At 31.7% G+C, this 19,633-nt stretch overlaps 3 protein-coding genes across 4 annotated transcripts; 2 read left to right on the top strand and 1 right to left on the bottom strand.

Moving 5' to 3' along the window:
* The first annotated feature begins 491 nt into the window (after nucleotides 1-491).
* LOC114388973 (methyl-CpG-binding domain-containing protein 13-like) lies at nucleotides 492-5,918 on the top strand. 2 transcript variants are annotated; one of them, XM_028349525.1, is made up of 6 exons: nucleotides 492-727; nucleotides 2,163-2,270; nucleotides 2,372-2,467; nucleotides 3,481-3,627; nucleotides 3,855-4,005; nucleotides 4,363-5,918. In XM_028349525.1, exons 1-6 carry the CDS (start codon nucleotides 644-646, stop codon nucleotides 5,562-5,564), a joined length of 1,788 nt encoding a protein of 595 aa, XP_028205326.1. In that variant the 5' UTR covers nucleotides 492-643; the 3' UTR covers nucleotides 5,565-5,918. The 2 variants fall into 2 exon arrangements, with proteins under 2 accessions (XP_028205326.1, XP_028205327.1); XM_028349526.1 differs by lacking the exon at nucleotides 3,481-3,627 and having other exon boundaries at nucleotides 498-727.
* Nucleotides 5,919-8,158: 2,240 nt separating this feature from the next.
* Nucleotides 8,159-12,471, top strand: LOC114390060 (putative uncharacterized protein DDB_G0287975). The gene is made up of 3 exons (XM_028350742.1): nucleotides 8,159-8,404; nucleotides 9,713-9,902; nucleotides 11,953-12,471. The coding sequence occupies exons 1-3, from the start codon at nucleotides 8,255-8,257 to the stop codon at nucleotides 12,024-12,026; spliced, it is 414 nt and encodes a 137-aa protein (XP_028206543.1). The 5' UTR covers nucleotides 8,159-8,254; the 3' UTR covers nucleotides 12,027-12,471.
* Nucleotides 12,472-13,898: 1,427 nt separating this feature from the next.
* LOC114388904 (E3 ubiquitin-protein ligase ATL6-like) lies at nucleotides 13,899-15,435 on the bottom strand. The gene has a single exon (XM_028349445.1). The coding sequence runs from the start codon at nucleotides 15,308-15,310 to the stop codon at nucleotides 14,273-14,275; it is 1,038 nt and encodes a 345-aa protein (XP_028205246.1). The 5' UTR covers nucleotides 15,311-15,435; the 3' UTR covers nucleotides 13,899-14,272.
* Nucleotides 15,436-19,633: the final 4,198 nt, after the last annotated feature.

A 19,633-nucleotide genomic window follows, 5' to 3' on the forward strand; every position in this document is an offset into this window, starting at 1 on the left:
TACATTTAAACTTCATTGTATTTTAAAAGTAATCATTTCAATAAACTATTTTAAGTAAAATGTAGTTATTTTAAATAAAAAATAAATTTTAAAGCACGTTAAGAACAACGTTTAATAATCAATGCATTGGTAGTCTAAAAGTTTTTACATTATTAATTAAAAATAATTTTTAATATATAAATAATTATTATAAAAATTAATAAACACTTATTATTATAACAGTATTAAGAATATCAAATCTCTAAAAATCAAATGATTTAAAATTATTATTCCTTAAAAAATGAGAGAGATTCCGATTCGGTGACCTTTGCGTACATAAAAAAGAAAAAAAAACAATATATATATATATATATATATATAGAGAGAGAGAGAGAGAGAGAGAGAGAGAGAGAGAGAGAGAGAGAGAGAGAATTGGAAGAGAGAGAGAGTGTATCTGTCTTGCATTTGCACCACGTGGTCATGCAATGCAAGTTTTGTTTTTATTTTTATTTTTTCTGACTTGTGGAAGGAAGGTACTAAGCTAGTGGCTAGTGGCTAGTGAGTGGCCTTCACTGTGTTCTTCACAAACAAAGAGAAAGAACCACAAACACATTCTCTTAGGCTCTTTTTTTTATTCTCCGGCCACCGGAGAATCGCCGGAGGAATGGAGGAGCCGAACTCCGATTGCTGGCTGCCACCAGGTTGGACTGTGGAAGTGAGGGTGAGAAAGAATGGTAAGAGAGACAAGGTAATTAAGTTTTGACTTTTGACCCACCAAAAATCATCTTGCTTTTTCTTCTGGGGTTGTAGTAAATTTGCGATCTTGTTCCTCTTACACTTGACAATCTTGCTGTGGTAGTGGCATGATTTTTCTCATGTAAATATATTGTAAGTGTAACCTCTATTGTTGCTTAAGGTGTCAGAGAATTTCAAAGGAGGGTTTGGACTTTGGAGGTTCAAGATTTTGTTTTCACTTTTGGATATGTTACTTGCTTGGCATTTGATATTTAATCTATGTTTTGCATGTTCTTTTTGGACCCTTTGGAGTTTGGACTGTGTCTCTGTCAGCAAATTCCTGTTATTAGTGTGCTTTTAATTTTGTGATTTTGTAAGTGGATCAAGAGGAAAGGAATCATAAATGTTGGAAGAGATTTTTAGGTCTTATGTTTCTTTGAGTAGTTGGGGTTGGTGTCCTGTTAGCATGAATTGCATGTGTGTGGTGAATATAGCATGTCTTTACAACAGTGAAACTGACTAAAAGCTGAGTGAAGCTTGGCTCAATATGTCATTATGTAAGTGCTTCTTCAAGCAGCATGGTGAGGGAAAGTGTTGATTTTTCTCTGATTTGGTAGATTAGTGAATGATGTAGAAGTTTTTTTAACTCTGGGAAGAATGAAACTAGACACTGTGAAATGGAAAGGTAAGAATAGGAAGGTGTTTCTACTAGACCTTGCCGTTCTAAACGGTTTAACATTACTTATTATTATTGGCGTGTTGAATTGGAAGCTCTTAAAATTTCAATTGAAAATCTTTTGTTCCCTTTTCTAGAGGCCACAGCAGGTCAAGTGAGAGTGAGAGAGTCATCTTTCTGCTTTCCCTCCTATTATAGTAATGTATCCGAACAAGTGATTGAAGGAAAAAAGGAATAAGCATCTCCACAAGCTAAAAGTATCTTATGCATAAGTTAGGAGTTTATCCAATCAGGCCCTGAATGCTTTGATATTTATCTTTCAGTACATTCCTTACATTCATTCGGTCGAAACAAGAAGTATAAGAAATTCATTCATTGTGATTTTATTAGTATAATCTAGATTACCACCCTTTATTGCTGTTGAATATTGGCACTAGTGAATTCTACTATGAAATTGATGGGATCATCAAAAGTGGGTGATCAATTATTAGTGGTTGATTCTGAGTTAAATTATCTACCTTTGTTTATTCTTAATGATTCCATCTGTGTTTGATTTGATTTGCAATTAAAATACATATATTTCCGCTTTAGCATCTTTTACCTGCTAATGGTTGTTGGTTAAATCATTATGTTCAAGATTTTATCTTGCTTTGACTCCAATCATTGCTTGGCGGTAACTTTATGCTTGACTGGCCAAAGAGGACACAATAGTCATAGAAACTCTATCTATGATGATGTAGCTCAAATCTTATTCAAGTTATATTTGTTGCAGTATTACTTCCCCCCCTCAAGTGGACTAAAATTCAATTCCAAGGTGGAGGTATTTCGCTATCTTGACAATGCTCAGAACAAAGTCAGCATCCAGAAAATCTCTCCTAATGTCTGTCAAGAAAATTCTTCTTTTGATTGCATTATTTTATGTTTAATATCTATCGGGTTGCATAACTTATGTGGGGAAATTCTGTTATTCAAGCAATCTAGGTTATAGTTGAGAAAGCTATTGCGGAAGGGTTACCACCAGGAAGGGTGAAAAAGACCAGAATCACAACAAATGGAGATTCAGTTAGAAGAGATACGGTAAACCATGCCTCAATGTTTTCTCTTGAATATTGTATTTGTAGCTACAAATTCATTAATGGGGAGAAAAAATTACTTCCTAATAATCTTCACAGTTTCTCATAACTAGCATTTCTATATTTGTATTTGTTGTTGATTGAATAAATCAGCATGTTGGGGTTAACTCGCCACTCTAAGGTACTGATTGCTTTATTAAAACTGTTTGTAACTTGATCTTCTGACCTGCAAAATTCAAGTGTAATGTTTCTTTCTTCAATCCTTTTACGAATGAAGTCATCATTGAGTTCATCGTGCCTTGTTCAGCTGTGATAAAACTGTAATTTCAGCCATAAAAATGCTGATTTTTTTTTCGGTCAAATATATTCAGTTTTTTCTAAAGATCGTGCTGTGCTTTGTTGCTTCTTTGAAAGTCATGAGAGTACTTTGTTAGGACTTAAGCACAAGAGGAGAGCCCAACCCAAAAGACTAGTATACTTCTGGCATCATTTAAAATTACTCTCACAAAACCCTACTAGTTTTACATTTCACTTCGTCCATATTTTTTTTCATAGTCATTAATGCTTTGGATATACCTTATCTTTCCCTTTGCTGTCCAAAGATGAAAATGGCTTGGATTAGTCATGAATCTAGGCAATAAGAGGTTGGTGCAAACATGATACCGGCCTTGTAGCTGTGAGATAAATCATCTATTAAAAACCTGCCTCCTTTCCACAATCTTGCTTTTTGAATTCCCCACCCCCGCCCCTAACATTTTCTTATTCGTCATTCCTATTTAATGCAACTCATTACATAATTCTGGGGTCTATTAATGTTCATTTTGACTTCTACAAAAAGCTTAGTTCACTTTAACTAAACTTTGACTGCACATTAAACCAAAGTTGTAACTTTTGAGCACTTAAGAGTAGGAGGATGCACAACTTTTTTTATCAAAGTTGTTTGTGCCTTTAATGTGTCACCCGCTCAACCACTGTAAGAATAATCAGGTAATTCGCCCTTCTAATTTGTATATGCAGTTCTATATTGACCCTGTAAATGGTTATACATTCTGCTCAATAAAAGATGTTGATTGCTATCTTGAATCTGGAGAGATAGGAAGCTACGAATTCAAGTCAAAAGACAATGATGGCACTGATATGGAGTTAAAAGCTGACAAATCTCCTGTATGGGTGGTCATAATTGTGCTTCTTGTAGTTTATGTCTATTTGTTAATTAGTCTCAAGCTAAAATTTCCCTTCTACTCCCCCTTCCATTCCCATCACGTGGCTTTCTGTGTGGCTTTAAATTCTCTCTGATAAGCATATTAAAACTGAAGAAGGGAATTATTATTCCCTTAATTGCCACTAAGATTTCTACTTATACAGCCTTGCTGTCTATGATTTCTTCACAGTCAACAAGTGTAACCGTGAAACCAACATTATCAATTAGCATGGGTCAAAGCTCAGACATGGACATGATAGCTAATGACCAACAGATTCCAAGATCTGCAAGTTCTGAAGAATATATGTCTGTGCCCATCTCTGAATGTATTTCCAATCAGTGTAAAGTTCCCGACTTTGCTCTTTTTCCTTTGGAGTTAAAATACAGACTTTGTCTAATTAGATACATGACTTAATGAAATGTATTGGCCTTTGTCGGTTAGCTTTGGTTCTCGTGTTTGACAATTAACATCAACTGATAAACATTATATGCAATTATGCTATCTCCTGTAAACTAAGACATTGTTTCCGCTCAGATATAGAGATTTGTATTTAATTCAAATTTAAAAATAATTATTTGACCTTTGTTCTTTCTAGATAGAATGATATGAAATAGGTTTTGTACTTATTGGTAGCTTTTCCTTTTTCCTTGCCTATATGTAGATCTTGCATTTGATATGTATTTATTATATGATCTAGGTGTCGTGGGCGCCAAACTGACCAGTTCAGTTCTATCACTGGCTAAAAGTTCAGATAAAAAACAAGGGAAGGTTGGTGTAGCTCAAAGCGCTTCGGTTTCTGGTTGCACTAACAAAGATGCCGAAGAAAAGCAACTTCAAGAAAATTCAGAGACAAAACATGGCACTGAAAAAGCCCAGGCCAAAGATCCCCAGTGCAAAAACAAGCACAAGAAAGAGATCAATTTGCCTCGCCGTGCTTCAAAGCGTCTTGCTGGAATTAAGGTTGATCCTGTTCCGGAACTTAAAATAAGAAATAGAGCACGCCGTGTTACAGTTAAACAATCAGAGGAGGAGGAAACCATCACAAATGTAGATAAATCTGCCAACAGCTTGCTTGATGGTCTAGCAAAACAGAAATTAAATAACGAGGATACTGACAAGACTCTAGAAGTGCAAAGAAGCGACAAGGAAAAAGAATGCTTCTCTTTTTCGTCTCTGGAGAGCAATGCTACTGTGGAAGAGTGTGTGAGAGTCATTGAAAATGGAGATAAAGTTGATGCTAAGTTAGATTACACCCTTGACTTTCCCCTCAGAGAACTACTAACAGACCCTTGTATTGCATTTGCCATTCAAACACTCACTGGAGTAACATTCGAAGCCTCCAAAGACTTACAAACTTTTTCCGAGTTAAAAAACAGCCTGCATTCCAAAACTTCTGCTTCTGCCGCCGCCATTGGCGAAGGCGATGGTAAGAAAAGCAATGATGGGTTAGGTGGCAATGAGTTCTCATCTCCAGAGAACCTTGCTATTCCACCAGAACATGCTGGTGATGCCAAAACTGATTTAAAGGCCAAGAATGAGAATGCAGGACCATCTTCTGAAAAGACACTTGACATGTCATCATGGATGGATCCATGCATTGAATTTGCTATAAAAACTCTCACTGGCACCATCCCATCAGACTCTGCTGATCAAAATCCCAAGAACTGCCTCCAACAGCAACTCAGCTCATCAAATAGCCAACACAGTGAGATGGCCTTGTCAAGTGTCAGTTTAGATAACATATACAAAACTGACTACTCTTGCAGCCAATACTTTGACACACAGAAACCAATGTTTAATAAACAGTCTTTTGTGGATCCATCACTGCAGCACACCAGAAATATAGGTATTGGAAATTCTGCTGGATCCAGACTCTCTCACTGTGGTGAAAGATACTAGAAGGAATGTTTGTTAGATCAGTAAACCATCTTGTGCCTGAACTAACATAAAGATTGTACAGTTAGGAAAACTAAAAAAGCTTCCCACCCCATGAAACCTTTAACCTATCTCCTTTTGTTGTTATGTTGTTCTGTGATACTTTAATTAGCTGATCCTATGTATTTTGTAGAACATGCTATGGGTGGTTGTTAGTTACTATCATGTTAGCTTGATTGTAGAACTGTGTCTCTTATGGTGTCTAATCTTAAGTTGATTGTAGAATCTTCCCATCGTGTGACATCAAAGTGGTAGCTGGTTGGACTTGGTTCTTAGAATTGCATTCCTTAAGGTATAGAATAAGCCAAAATTCTTATACTTTCACTTTGATGATGATGAAGGCAAAAATGATACAAAGTTTTCCCACATTCATGTAGGTTTCTAAATTATTATTTTTGAATTGAGTCTTTGATCATGTAATTTTTTTTAAAATAGGTTTTTAGAGTTTTTTAATATCGCTGTAAATTGCCATTTTCTATCTGTTTTTAAGTTGTTACAAACTAACCGAGGGACTTTTTTTTTTAGTTTAAGTATTCAGTTTTCGAAGATATAAAAAATTTCTAAATAGCTTAGGGACTAATTGAATAGTTTAATTTTTTATTTAATCATACTTTCATGTTACTGAGAAGATCCTTACCAAAAAATATTACTAAGAAGAAATTTTTTAGCTGTCGCATTATATATCACAATTTTTTTCAATGATGCAAGAAAACAGTAGGTTTTGTATATCAAAATCTGCATCCTAAATGTTTTTTTAAATCTGAAAGTAAAACAAAAATAGGGTAGGGTTTTTATAAAATAAAATCCAAATGCAAGAAGTCCTAAACTTCTCCAAATAAATTATGATCAACTACAAGTGAGATTTTGACTAAAATAATATTTAAAAACCCATTTATAGAAATAAAAATTAAATGAATTAATTATTTGTATGGGATAAATTTAGATATGCTACTTGCTAGTAGCAAATGTTTTGCACGGTGAAAAGAAATAGTATACTAAAGAAATTTTATATTTTATTTTAATTCAATTTATTTCTTCTCTAAATTAAACACATCTTAAAAGCAGCACTAAACCATGTGTCACAGTGTCACTTGAATAAGCGTGACCCTTAATAAAAAAATAAAAATGTTATAAATGTTATCACGTGTCAACATATGTTGAATGTGTTATTCCACTTAGAGCTTAAAAGTGAAAAAAAAAAGTTATTCAGAGAACATTGACACGGAATAATAGATGTAACTTTTCATGTACATATAAGATACAATATTAAACGCATGCTTATGCACATTCCATTTCTTTTCTTTTTCTTCTTCTGAATTACATTCAAATTCAGTTATTTATGTTTGTTTTAAAGTTAAGCGATTAAAAATATCATTGGAATAAATAAGTTTTTATCAAATTTTTACAGAAATTTTTTAAATAAATAATTATATCTAATGTAACTTAGTCATGAAAAAAAAATTCAAGTCAAAATGGAGTTCTTGTGTGAGTGGAGAGATAAATTGGAACATATAAAAATCAGTTTGTTTTATGACAGCAACATGTAAAAATAAGTTAAGAATTCAATTAAGTTCTATTATTAGATATAGACTAAGTTGTGAAAATTAAGGGATCAAAAAACTGAATAAATGGATCGGTGATCCAATATAAATCTAAAATAATCAAATCTATTTGACCTAACACTATTTATTATTTTAATTTTATTTTTTGACAAAATTAATATAAATTTAGACTTGAATAAATTGACTCAATTTAGGATGACTCGATTGGTCATGCCAACAAATCTACAACTTGTAAAAGAATTTAGAAGGATTTGAATTCACTTTTTTTTCACACCTTTGTTTGATGGGGTTAAATTAGAAGGGTGGCCTAATTTGTTACTTCTACTATTAGAATGAAAATTAACTAGTGTTTTCAAATTTTGTGTGGAAACAAGCAACTCACCCAAAAGAAAAGAAAAGAAAAGACTCTTAGGAGCCCAAATCAAATTCTTAAATTGGCAATTTTTCTAGTATTATGCTTCACATAAAGAAAAAAAAATACATTTATTGTCATATCATTTTGTTAATGACTTTATTCTATTGAAGTTATAAAAAATACCAAGTGGAATAAGATCACACCTGAAAATATTTTCAGTTTTTTATTTACTAAATTTAATATAATTTTTAATAGAAAGTATTCATATTATAATTCAATTAATAAATTATATAATTTTAAAATAATTATTAAATTTATTATACTGATAATTTACAATTAAACGATAACGTAAGAAAAATTATGTTATCAATACGTATACTACTATTTATTCTTATTTTTTTCATTAATGGGATAAGTGGCACTAATTCACATGGTATGTTCATTAATGGGATAGAAGAAAGTATTATTTAACATTTTTTAAATATATATTCTTTAATTAATTGAAATTATAAGTTAGGAAAGAAGATTATTAAATACGATACGAGATCTAATTTATTTATTTTCTAGTCTTTTCTCATTATAAAATTATTACTTTTTTTTTCTTTTTTCCTCTCCATTTTGCTCCAAATAGCGCGGGAAAAGAAAGCGATTTTGCCGCGAAAGCACAAACGCAATAAAATTCCCAATTCTCGCGGTTCAGCCTCTGTATTCCGTAGAGAGAAAAAGCGAGAGAAAAGATGCAGATTCGAGTTCGTTGCAACTGTGGAGAAGGAAACTGCGAGGAATGGGGCGTCATAGAACTACAAGGAGTGGTGGAGCCACAGCCTGGATTCCACGATTCCCTCCCAAACCTTCAAATCGGCACTCTCTGTCGTCCTTCTTCTCAGGTTCTCCCCTTTTCCACACTCACCAATCAATTTATATTCCGCATTCAATTCTTCCAAGGTTTTAGTAATTTGCGATTGTAATTCAAAGTTTCCTTTTGACTAACGAATTTATGAACCAATTTGACTGACTGATAATAATACTAGGCTAGAATCACCGACGCTGCGTCATTATAGAGTATTCCGAATTCGCAGTTCAAAACATTTCTCTACTTTTAGGGTTCTGCTCACTAGAGTAGTATTTTATGAGAATATTATTGATATGTTTCTGTAAGAAGATATGTGAAAGTGTTGTAGTTGGATTAATTATTATATTTTTGTTATTGCTTGTTGCTTATTACATTTTAGGTTTCAAATTACTGTTACTTCAAAAATGCTGACTTATTTTAGATTGATGTGATTTTTGCCTATGTATTATGCATGATAAATATTTATAAATTTATAATAATTAAAACATTTGAAATATATAAATTATGTTATAATTAAAATTTATAATGGATTAAATTATTAAAATAGTTCTTTGAAATTTTTTGAATGGGTCCTTAAATTATTATTTTTTTAATTGAATCTCTAAACTAAAAAAATAAGTTCAGAGGTTAGCTTTTTGCTGCTTGAAACCGCTAGGAAATGAGAGAATTTATGGTGGTTGAGCTCAATTACAAAGAATTTACATTATCAATTCAATTAAAAAAATAGTTTGGAGGCCTATTAAAAAAAATTCAATTAGATCAAGAACCTACTTAGTAATTAAATTTTTGTAAAAAGTACATATTTTGAATGTATAAATTATATTCCTAATTTGTAATAAAGAGTTTAAATTATAGTATAAGATGATTTTTAAATTGAAATATATAGCTAATTAAGAAGATTAAATATAAAAAATATAAATAAAGATAAAAGTATGATAGTTTGAGATCGAAGAGAAATATTTTTTAGTTATTAGCAAATGCAGTGTGAGAGATGTAGCTCCAAAAAAGAGAAAAATAGAGTAATAACAATGTCTAAAGTGAGTAGTAGGGTCCAAGGTCCAAATTGAAGATTTGTCATCTTAAAAAACTAAAGAAAGTGTCACCTTTTCTTTGGTTATGAGGCTATCATAGTAGAATTAGAAAAGGTACGGACAGAATGAATGCAATTATACTTTTATAGTAATTAAAAAATGATTTCCCACAAAAAATAGTGGATTCAATTAAACCATGGACTGGTTGACCCAAGTTGGGTACTAAATCAATGGTTACCAACAAAAATATTTCAATTTTTTTAGTTTATGGTAAACTAATAATCTTTTGTGTTCATGACTTTTGTTGTTAGGAAGTCTACACCTTCACTGTTGGATACCATGAACTGACAGGGTCAAAGGTTCCCTTGAAGAAGCCAATGGTGGTGCTCAAGAAAGTAAAGCATCCTGATGGAGAAAGTGGTTGTAAGGTGGAGCTGCAAGTTGTTGGAGTCATTAGACATAAGATTCTGTTCAAGAACAGACCAAAGGCTCTCATTTCTAGTAAGATTTATCTTTCCTTTCCTTCCATTAACCCCCTCTTTGGAATATATATTTCGTTTTGTAGAGGACAGTTGTGAAGCAACATATGACATTAGAAAAAGTGTCTCAACAACATTTCCAAAACTTTTGGTGTCTTCATAGTTAGAGATTCTTAGAAACATTTAGGTGTCAACGTGTGTGACGTCGATTATTATAATCCCTTACTTTAATCCTAGATCTCATTTATTTATTTTTAGTGCTAATCCTCACTAATTGCTATAGTACATGTTCCATAGTACTATGAGTGCTATTTTATATCCGGGGTACTTCAGAATTTCTTCCTTTCGTTCAGGGTTTAGGGGAAAGGTTATTCATATTTATAAATTCTTGGTCCCTCTGCCTACTTTTACCACTTTTGAGAAAAGAGAGAGAAAAAGGACGTGAAGTGAGACTGTTCTGGATTTTTTTTCTTCTCTTAAATAATAGTTGATGAAAGGGGGAAATATATGAATTTAGTAGTTTAAAAAAATTGGAAAAGATTTTGTTAGAAAAAATAAAATCCACTTTAATAATCTGTGTAAAAAGGAGCAACACCGGGAAGTTTCAATTTAATGGAGCTAGATTATATGATGTTGACTAGAATAGTTGGAAATTGGAATTCTTCCCTTTGAGGCTCTTTCCCTGTGTACATATGTCCATGAATAAGATTCTGTTATTGTATCTGAGTCTATCTTACTGTGGGTCTCACATGGTTGCTGTACAGCTTAGGTTGCAACAACTACAAGGGGTCACTGCCTTTTATTGGCATTGCTAGGAAAAACCCTTTAATTATTCTTACACTATCTATTTGCACACGTTACTTTTTCTTCTTCTTATCTTGTTCTATTTTTTTGAATCAAGACGATCACTCCTACCCCAAAAAAAAGTGTTTTGCAATCTTTGCATCGATAGTGGTTTCCTCTCCACTTCAATCAAGCAATCCCAACTTTGAAAAACTCTCAAAATTTCTCTTTACGTGCTTGTTTACTAGTATATGTCCTTCTCATCTTTAATTTAGATGCTTTTCCCCAATCTTGTCTTCAAGTAACCCAATATTCAATTTCTAATATATGAATAGTAGGTGGGGGCATGTTGCATATAACTCCTTGAAGTTCATCCTGAAAGATCACATCTTTTTTTAATTAACTATAAAAAGCAACAATCCTAACACATTTTATCTTATTGATACTAAGATGCTCAATTTAAATATCTAAATGTCTAATCTCAGTAGCATTCTGATTTATTCTACCTTTTTTCTAAATTATTGATCTAAATATAGACCTTTAACAATACTTAATTAAAAGACTGTACAATCCAAAAGGCCGTTGTCCCATACGCAATAGCTTACACCTCACAAAAAGAACTTGGCAGATTCTTGGAGTAAAGTGATAGCTTTTTTGGCATTTCTTTCAATCACCATTAGTTACACACTTTAATTTTCTTTCCTAATCAGAAAATGATTCATTTTATGTTTAATATGCAAGAATAAGCCTTTATAATTTATTTACAAGGCAGCTTGAATGAGAACATTCATGGTAACCTGCCATAAATTAGTTGCTAAAATAATAAGCAAGAATATAGGGTTTTCATTGCGCGGATAATATGCAAATGCAACCTCATTCTGCCACATTGAAAGACCTGGCAAAGCTGCCATTTCAATTTTAAAAGGGTGGAAAGCTGCGGCAGTTTCCATTTTGGCATAATTAGATGGCTAAAGTAATCTTCAAATAAATTACCTTATCATATACATTAAAATACTCTAAATTTTTACATTTTTTTTACATGTAGTTTGCATATCGTGTTAGGCTCTGTTTCACATACAAGTGTGTCTCTTGCATAGGTGTGAAGATAGTAAAGGACACCAAATAGTAACATATTGATGCTTTGAATACTAACAAACATAGTTCAGGACATGTCAATTTTGCATTTCGTATTTCTTTTTGTCTCTTCCATTTTCCGTGCCTTACATTTACTTTGTGAAATTGGAGGCTACATGCTAATGTTATCCTTCTTATTTTCCTTGCTTTTCAAGAGCCACAGATAACATCCAGGGAAAGACAAAAGCCTATCATGTTAGGGTCTTCTCCTTCAAATCAAACAGCTTAAAAGGACTCATTGTCACGTCATTTGGTGAAACCTTGTTGGACCAGAAAACTGGAGAAATTGGGAGGCACACTTGTCATACGTTACAAACCAAAATCAGCCAAAGTCTTGACCTATATTTGTAATCTCAGCAACCACATGTTATATAAAGCACCAATAATGGCAAAAAGTGATTGTGATTTGTCATTACGAGGAGTTTGATGCGTCATTATCTTAATTTGGGTTTTCGTGTGAATATGCAAATAACATTAATTAATCTAAAACTTATCCGAATTTGTCTTGGCCACGAAACAGAATATTAGGTTCTCCTAATACTGTATATTTCTTTGGTCTCTTGTGCATGATGCTCCCCCTCTTGGTTGTGGTGCTTTAGCTTGTAAGAGATTTGGTAGGTCTGTGTTTTTTAGCCAAGTAAATTCAGTAGCAAGAATAAACTATCAATTTCATCAAAGTGCTATTCTCTATTAGAAATTATCAATTGAGATTTCAAACTTAATAACATTGTGTGATTTATGGAGTTGGTTTCACTTAGTTGGATAAGATTTTGTTATTATTGTTGTATAGGTATTATTATCTTATTTTAAGAATAATTTAGAAGAGAGTAATTATTTACAGGCCAAATAGATGGTTTATTTAGAATATTTGTCGCGAGGAGCAGCTTGTACCGTTGTGCGAGAGTGAAGCTTATCTTTGAGAAAAATTTTAGGATTAAAAACCGATACGGTGCTCTTTTCAGCTTTTACGATCATGCAAACTGCTTTAAACTTTTTAGTTTTGTAATTTATCGTTTGAACATCATTATGTCACTTTGATATCATTCAAAAAGTAAAATCAATCCAAACTCCAGTGCCGCTTACAAGCCGTGTTTGTAAGCAATTAAATTGCCTTCGTTTCTCTTTGATAATGAAAGGCACTATGATATCTTTAGCCATTTAAATGGCTTTGAAATATAGTTGTTGATTTTGATGAGAACTTAATGGAGGAAGGTGAGCATAATTCGTTTATAAAATATTCATAATTCCTTGAAGTGATATTATATTAGTGTATGGATCATTTATTCAATTTGAAGTGTCATACATCTTTAGTTTATTTTAAAGATAAACTCACAAGATACTTTTTCTTTAGGTTTGATTCTTATCTCAAGGGTAAGAAGGCTTGATGTAACGAGAAAGCTGTTGCTTCTTAAGTATCAGTTCACGAGAAAGCTTGGTCATTTATTTCATTTTTATCCTCTTATACAAGAATGCTTTCTTTTTTATTTTGTTTTGATTTTGAAATTGAAAATTTTCAAATAACTACTAGTTCACAATTAGCTTCTTAATTCATGAGAAAATTAAAAATGAAGCTATTTTCAGGTGAAATTACACATTTTATAACATTAAGAAACACCCTATTTAATATCCTAGATTGATATAAAAGCGTTCAACATAATCGAATTATGTCTTCAATATTACATGCCTCGAGTGCGAAAATTTTTCATCACAGTTGGAAACTTTTACAGAAGTAATATTTTTTAATTTAATTATAATTCGCTTACAATTTAAATTTTATATATTATCTTTTGATCATAATAAATTGCTTAAAAAAATATTTAAGATTATTTCTTATTTATTGAAACTATAAAAACCTTTATATACATACAAATTAAACTCTATTATTTTTATGAAAGAAATTAAAAAATATCTACTAAAATCGGCTTAATAATAAGAGGTTTACGTCTTCTTTGTGTCAGTGCTATCAATTAAATTCATAAAAAAATATTAGTATGAAAATCAAGGGGGAGAAAACAACATATAGCAGGTTGTGTAAATAATAAAATACTATAAAGATCAGATTCAACTTTACCAAAAACAAAAAAAGTATCAGATTCAACGATTTACAAAGTCCGACAAAACCAAGTGCCCTTAAATTCATATAGTCAAGATGATAAGAAAATAATTAGACTAACAATACTAGGTATATTATAAATGAATAAATAACACAATGTGCAAATGAGCCACTGATCCCACACACTCTCACCCCAAAAAATAAGCAAAAAAAAGGAAAGAAAGAAAACGAGTTGACTCATAAGCCAATAGGGTTGAAACATAACGAGTTGACTCGATCATTGAGAACTCTACTCTTCTTCCATTTCAGTCCTCTGCTTCATCTCTGTAACACCAAACTCTCACAATCTCTTGCAAGAATTGACAACGACCCTTTATAGAAGGCGCAACGCAGAACGCAGACCAATTGTTCGACGAAATTCTTCAATCATGTTGCGCCACAAATGGCGGCGTGCAGATCACCCACCTCTTCTCCACCCTCTTCCCCACGTAACTCTCTTCGCTGTCACTCCAACACCCCCCTTTAACACTCGCGGAACGTTGAACACTTCTTCCATGGTTCACTAGAATGTACCTCCTCACATCTTCGGGCAACCTCAACGTGTACCTCTCCACACCCTTCCCTTGCTCCTCCACAAGGGAATGCCCCGTCGAGTTCGACCTTGAAAGGTTTCTCTCCAACGCAACAACCCCATCACCAATATTAGTGATAGTAGAATTTCTAACATTCGTATTTGAACCTAACTCAACCTCACAAGCTAGCTCACTAGATGAATGTTGTTCCTCGCTTATATATATTATTTTGGTAGTATCACTAGTCGATGTGGGATCTCCAACACAATCCTGATTGATGTCATTGCTTGGCCTTTGCTCAACTTGGGTGGCTTCTGTTGTTGTTGTCGTCATGTTTCCCAAACTTCCCTCCTCGCCATGAGGAGGGACGGTTATGGAAACATGGCATGATGATTCCTGGCTGAGATTCGCGCGACAAACGGGACATGTCACGTGAGATGTCAGCCAGGAATCAATGCAATGAGGGTGGAACACGTGATTGCATTTGGGCAGCAGCCTAAGCGAGTCTTTGTGAGTGAAATCCGTTAGACAGACGGCGCATTCGAGCGTTTGGTTGGCCTTATTGAGGTCCTTGATGTTGGAGTAAAAGAGCGTTGGGAACGTGTTGAGGAGGTCCTTGTTGATCCCCTGGGAGCAGGAGCAGGGTAAGGTGGTGGTGGTGATGATGATGTGAGACTGGGCGCAACGGCGGAGGTAGACTGAGATGATAGCCATGAGGAGGAGGGCGAAGATGATGGCGGCGACGGTGATGGCGACGGAAGGCTCCCAGCTGTGGTGGGTGATGTAGGCGGGAACTGGCTCCATGGAGGATTGTGCTTTAGAAAGGTTGAAAATGAGGGAGAAAATGATGTGAGTGAGGTGAAAGTGGAATGCATTAAATTCAAGCATTTTGTTGTTGGGTTTGTGTGAGAAGAATGAGAGGGGTTAGATATATATATATATATATATATTGGGAGAATAGAGAAATGGTTTGTTTTTTTGATTGTGATGAGGATTTGTTGGCATTGGAGGAAAGTGAATGGAGTCAAAAAGAGAAGTGAGCATTGTATTTGTAGCGTGGAGAGGAAGGCTCTCTGCTCTTATTAGTGGAGGAAATATCATAGCTTCATTTATTTTAGAATATCAGAAACTCTGCTCACAATGCATTTTCTGTTGCACTTGTGTTTGTGTTTTCTAAGGGTGAATTATTATTAGATAAATAGTTAGATTTATTCTCAAAATGTAAAGTAATTACAAAGGGATATCCGATGGAAAAAATGAAAATTTAGTTTTCAAATGACATAAATTAGTTCAATTTGTAATATCATTTTATTATTAAATGTAATATTTAAGAATAACTTTGATATTTAGTTATATTTTCTTATGATTAATTTGATATTACATTAAATTAAATTATTTATAAGAATAATTGGTCGCACCTTATGAATATTTAAAAATTAAATTTGAATTTTACATATCAATGTCTCACATTTTTATAAAGGAATTTAATTTTTACAATCTTATGAGATTTTATGTCATACCTAATCCAATTTTATTTTTATTAAATTTTCTTTTATAAATTGAAAAATAAAGTTACATAAATAATTAGATAAATCACATTAATTACCTTATGAGATTTTATGAAATTACATAAAAATTCATTCATTTTTAATTATTATAGCAATTTTCATTGTGATCATTAAGGAGGATAAAACTTTTTTTTTCAAATATTTAATGGAGTATTTATTCATTACCCGTAAAGTTTTGTTTCAAGTATTTAAGATAGAAGCATGATTAGGACTCATATTCCACACTTTTTTTATTAGACTGGTAGTTAATCCCGTGCTCGTTTTTTTTTTTTATTTCATTTGCTCGTTCATTCATCAAAATAATTAGAGGGAAAAAATTGCCCTTCTTAGATAAAACTTTAGTGGGCTTTAATAATATGCTTGTTATTTTGGCTGATGATTGGAACCTGAAATAGGAGTAAGAAAATGATTTTGCATACAGAAAAAAACAAATACCTGCAGGAACTTGAAGCAACTCAATCTGTTTTTTGAAAGGGACATAATAATGTGGACAAACAATCAAATTTCTGCCCATTTTATTCTTCTTTCAGTGCCACGAAAATAAAAAATTTATTATAAACAGCATAAAAAGTTTCTCTGAAAACAAAAATATTTCAATAATTATAATAATCATAATATATAAAGAAAATTAACATTTTATATTATTAATATAGGTAAAAAAGAGGGGTATTATTTTATTTTTAAATGAAGTTAAACTATCCCTTTGAAATTTCGAGGTAGGATCAAGGATGGTTGTTGTGCTCGGATAAGATTATTCTCTTTAGTGTTTTGATGGGCAAAAAGTAGGGATCCATATGGAATTGGAAGTAATTTGAGGTTGAGACTTACCAATACATGAAGGGGAAGAAAGCTATAGATGTTGATTTTAACTCTATCTTTAATTTCTTTAATTCAGATAATGTGATTTTACTTTCTCGAGATATTTTTTTAACTAATTAAGTTCCTTTATTTTAATTGATACAATAATTCTTTAAAAAATCACGAGTTATTCCATGTTGGTAAATATAAAACGATAATTCTTCTATTATAAACGATACTAGCAGGTAATTACCAACTAAAACCCAATGTTCAACAATGAGGTATATGAAAATAGGATGGGAAATTGGAAGAAGATATTCTATTATCTGAGAAAATGTGGATATTCTAATCGATGTCAATGTTTGGTCATTGATGAGAAGCACCAAACAATTTAATAAATGAAAAGCAATTATTGAATGATGATGCCGGGTGACTGCTTCGGTAACAGGTGCTGTGTATAAAATTTTGAAGTAGTTTTTTTTTAGGGTTTGCTGATTTAAAATAAAAGTTTCACTAATATATTTCTGTTGGAAATTTTTTTTTCTTAAATTCTGTCGAAAATATTTTGTAAAATAAAATCTAAAAATAGTGAAATTTCAGGGAAAATAGAGGAATTAAAAATAACAAATAATTATTTAAATTCATGAATGAGAATGCATATAGACTTGCAATGTTCTAAAATAAATGTATAGGCTTGCAATGCCAACACAACCCCTTTCTATAATGTGTAAACCTACACCTTTTCTAAAAGAATCGAAAAAAGAACCCACATTTTAAATTTTTTTTTCTTAAGGGTGTCAATTGGTAATTTTGCCTAACATTAAGGTTAATTAGGAAGTTAAAATAAGTTAGTCTTGATGGATTCATTTGATTATTTTTTTACAAGTAGATTAAAATTAGTTTATATACTTTAATATTTATAGAAATTTTTTGTTTAACTTATAGAAAAAATAAAGTGTTTAAATCAATTTTAACTTATAAAATATTTTATTTTCATAAATATTTTTAAATAAATTTATTCAAACTTACCCTTATCATTGTTTTCTAAGCTATGTAACTAATTGACCAATAGCATTCATTAAATGTTCAACAACACGGAGGCTATCATAATTAGGGCTAAATACGTGATCTTACGAAAACAAGATAATTGAAAATAGCAAAGTGGCATACATAAATTTATGTTGTCATCGAAAATTTAAGGATATTTTTCTAATTGATGTTGATTTCCACCAATTTGTTGTTCTTTCACCCATTGTTTTCGTACATTTTAGGCGTGAGACTATTGTTTGGATATATCTTTTAATTAATCTTATGCTATGCCCATGTCACACACATGTACCGTAGATAAAGTAGCATGTTGCTCGAGTCTTGTGTTGTTAACTCGTTTTAATGAGAAACATCAATGAAAATGAAATCCAATTATTGAAGTGTGATGCCATTGCCAGGGTAACCTCTATGGTAATAGGATTGTGATGTGAGTGAAAGCTTTTGCTAAGTTTTGAGAATATATAAAGTAAAAAAGTGTCAAAGTAATAAGGTAATATTTTTTTTTCCTTTCTATTTTTGCGTTGTCTTTTACTAAAAGGTTTACACCAGCTATGAAATATGGCAACCAACTCAAACTCTTTTTTTTATTCTCTCTTTTTCCATGGACGAAGGATATGATCTCACGCCATGATATTATCCTATATGTTACAATATGCAACTTATCTTTTCCTAAGCTTGTAGGGACAAGACATAATACGTTCACCTGATAAAAGGGTGGTCAATTTTTGGCTTTTAAGGGTTGTGTTTGATTCTTGTGATAATTAACATTTACAGTGAACTTGGATATAAGCTTTTAGGAAATTGTTTTTATAATATTATTTTTCTTTATAATTTGTAAACATGCTTTTAATTTAAAATAAAAATAATTTTCCTAAAAAAACATAAACAGAATGTTAAAGTCCCCCTCCCTCTCTCTTACATTTTACTTTATTTATCCAGATAAAATTAAGTGTTTAGATGAGATATGTTAATCTTATAATTATTTTGTATAACTTTTAACACGTAATTAATTTCTAAAAAATGAATGATATACTAACTTGATTCTAAATAAAATCATTAATAATTTAAATTGTTCCTTAAATGATTGCTAACTCAAATAATTAAATGAACAAATTAATTAAAATATTTCACGTTAATGGTATAAAAAAATTAAATTTCTTATTTTATTTTAGCAATGGAATATTCTTCATGTTTATTTTATGGGTTCTAGTACTGTTTCTCTCATATATTTTTTAGTAGTGGATGCATTGATTAAACAGGTCTCAATTTATCTTATAACAATTTTTTTCATTCAATATATATCTTATTTTCTGTCACTCCCTCAAAAAATATCTTGTACTCCTGCACTAACCTAGCGCCACGTACATAGAAAGAGCTCGTACCTTATAGTACAAGACACTTAAAACAAGACATGAACACACGTTACACGTAAAGTGGCATGAGACATTGGACAAGGTGAACAATTGTTTGATATAATTCTCTCAAGAAAAACATTCCCTCCATGCCTAAGATCTTTTAATTAATTTAAGTTACCTAAATAATTTATTTATTTAGTCAGATTAGAATTATCAACTATTTATATTATATTTTAAAATTATTCTTTTCTTATCTTCTTTCCACTTAATTATATTTTATTAATGTTTGAAAAAAAATAATAAGTAAAGATAGGTAGAAAAAAATAATTAATACATCTAAAAATTATTTTTTTATATAAAAAGACAAATAAATTTCTAAAAAAATTATTATAATTAAGAATAAAAGAAATAATCAATTGATCCGTCCAATTTTATTGATGAAT

Source organism: Glycine soja, chromosome 16, assembly GCF_004193775.1.
Source record: "Glycine soja cultivar W05 chromosome 16, ASM419377v2, whole genome shotgun sequence".
NCBI lineage: Eukaryota > Viridiplantae > Streptophyta > Magnoliopsida > Fabales > Fabaceae > Glycine > Glycine soja.

Excerpts from the sequence above, each read along its gene's own strand:
- LOC114388973 (XM_028349525.1), top strand. The coding sequence starts at position 644 with ATGGAGGAGCCGAACTCCGATTGCTGGCTGCCACCAGGTTGGACTGTG. Across the intron at positions 2,271-2,371 it reads TCCAGAAAATCTCTCCTAAT|GTTATAGTTGAGAAAGCTAT; the intron begins GTCTGTCAAGAA and ends CAAGCAATCTAG. Across the intron at positions 2,468-3,480 it reads ATTCAGTTAGAAGAGATACG|TTCTATATTGACCCTGTAAA; the intron begins GTAAACCATGCC and ends TTGTATATGCAG.
- LOC114390060 (XM_028350742.1), top strand. The coding sequence starts at position 8,255 with ATGCAGATTCGAGTTCGTTGCAACTGTGGAGAAGGAAACTGCGAGGAA. Across the intron at positions 8,405-9,712 it reads TCTGTCGTCCTTCTTCTCAG|GAAGTCTACACCTTCACTGT; the intron begins GTTCTCCCCTTT and ends TTTTGTTGTTAG. Across the intron at positions 9,903-11,952 it reads ACCAAAGGCTCTCATTTCTA|AGCCACAGATAACATCCAGG; the intron begins GTAAGATTTATC and ends TTGCTTTTCAAG.
- LOC114388904 (XM_028349445.1), bottom strand. The coding sequence starts at position 15,310 with ATGCTTGAATTTAATGCATTCCACTTTCACCTCACTCACATCATTTTC.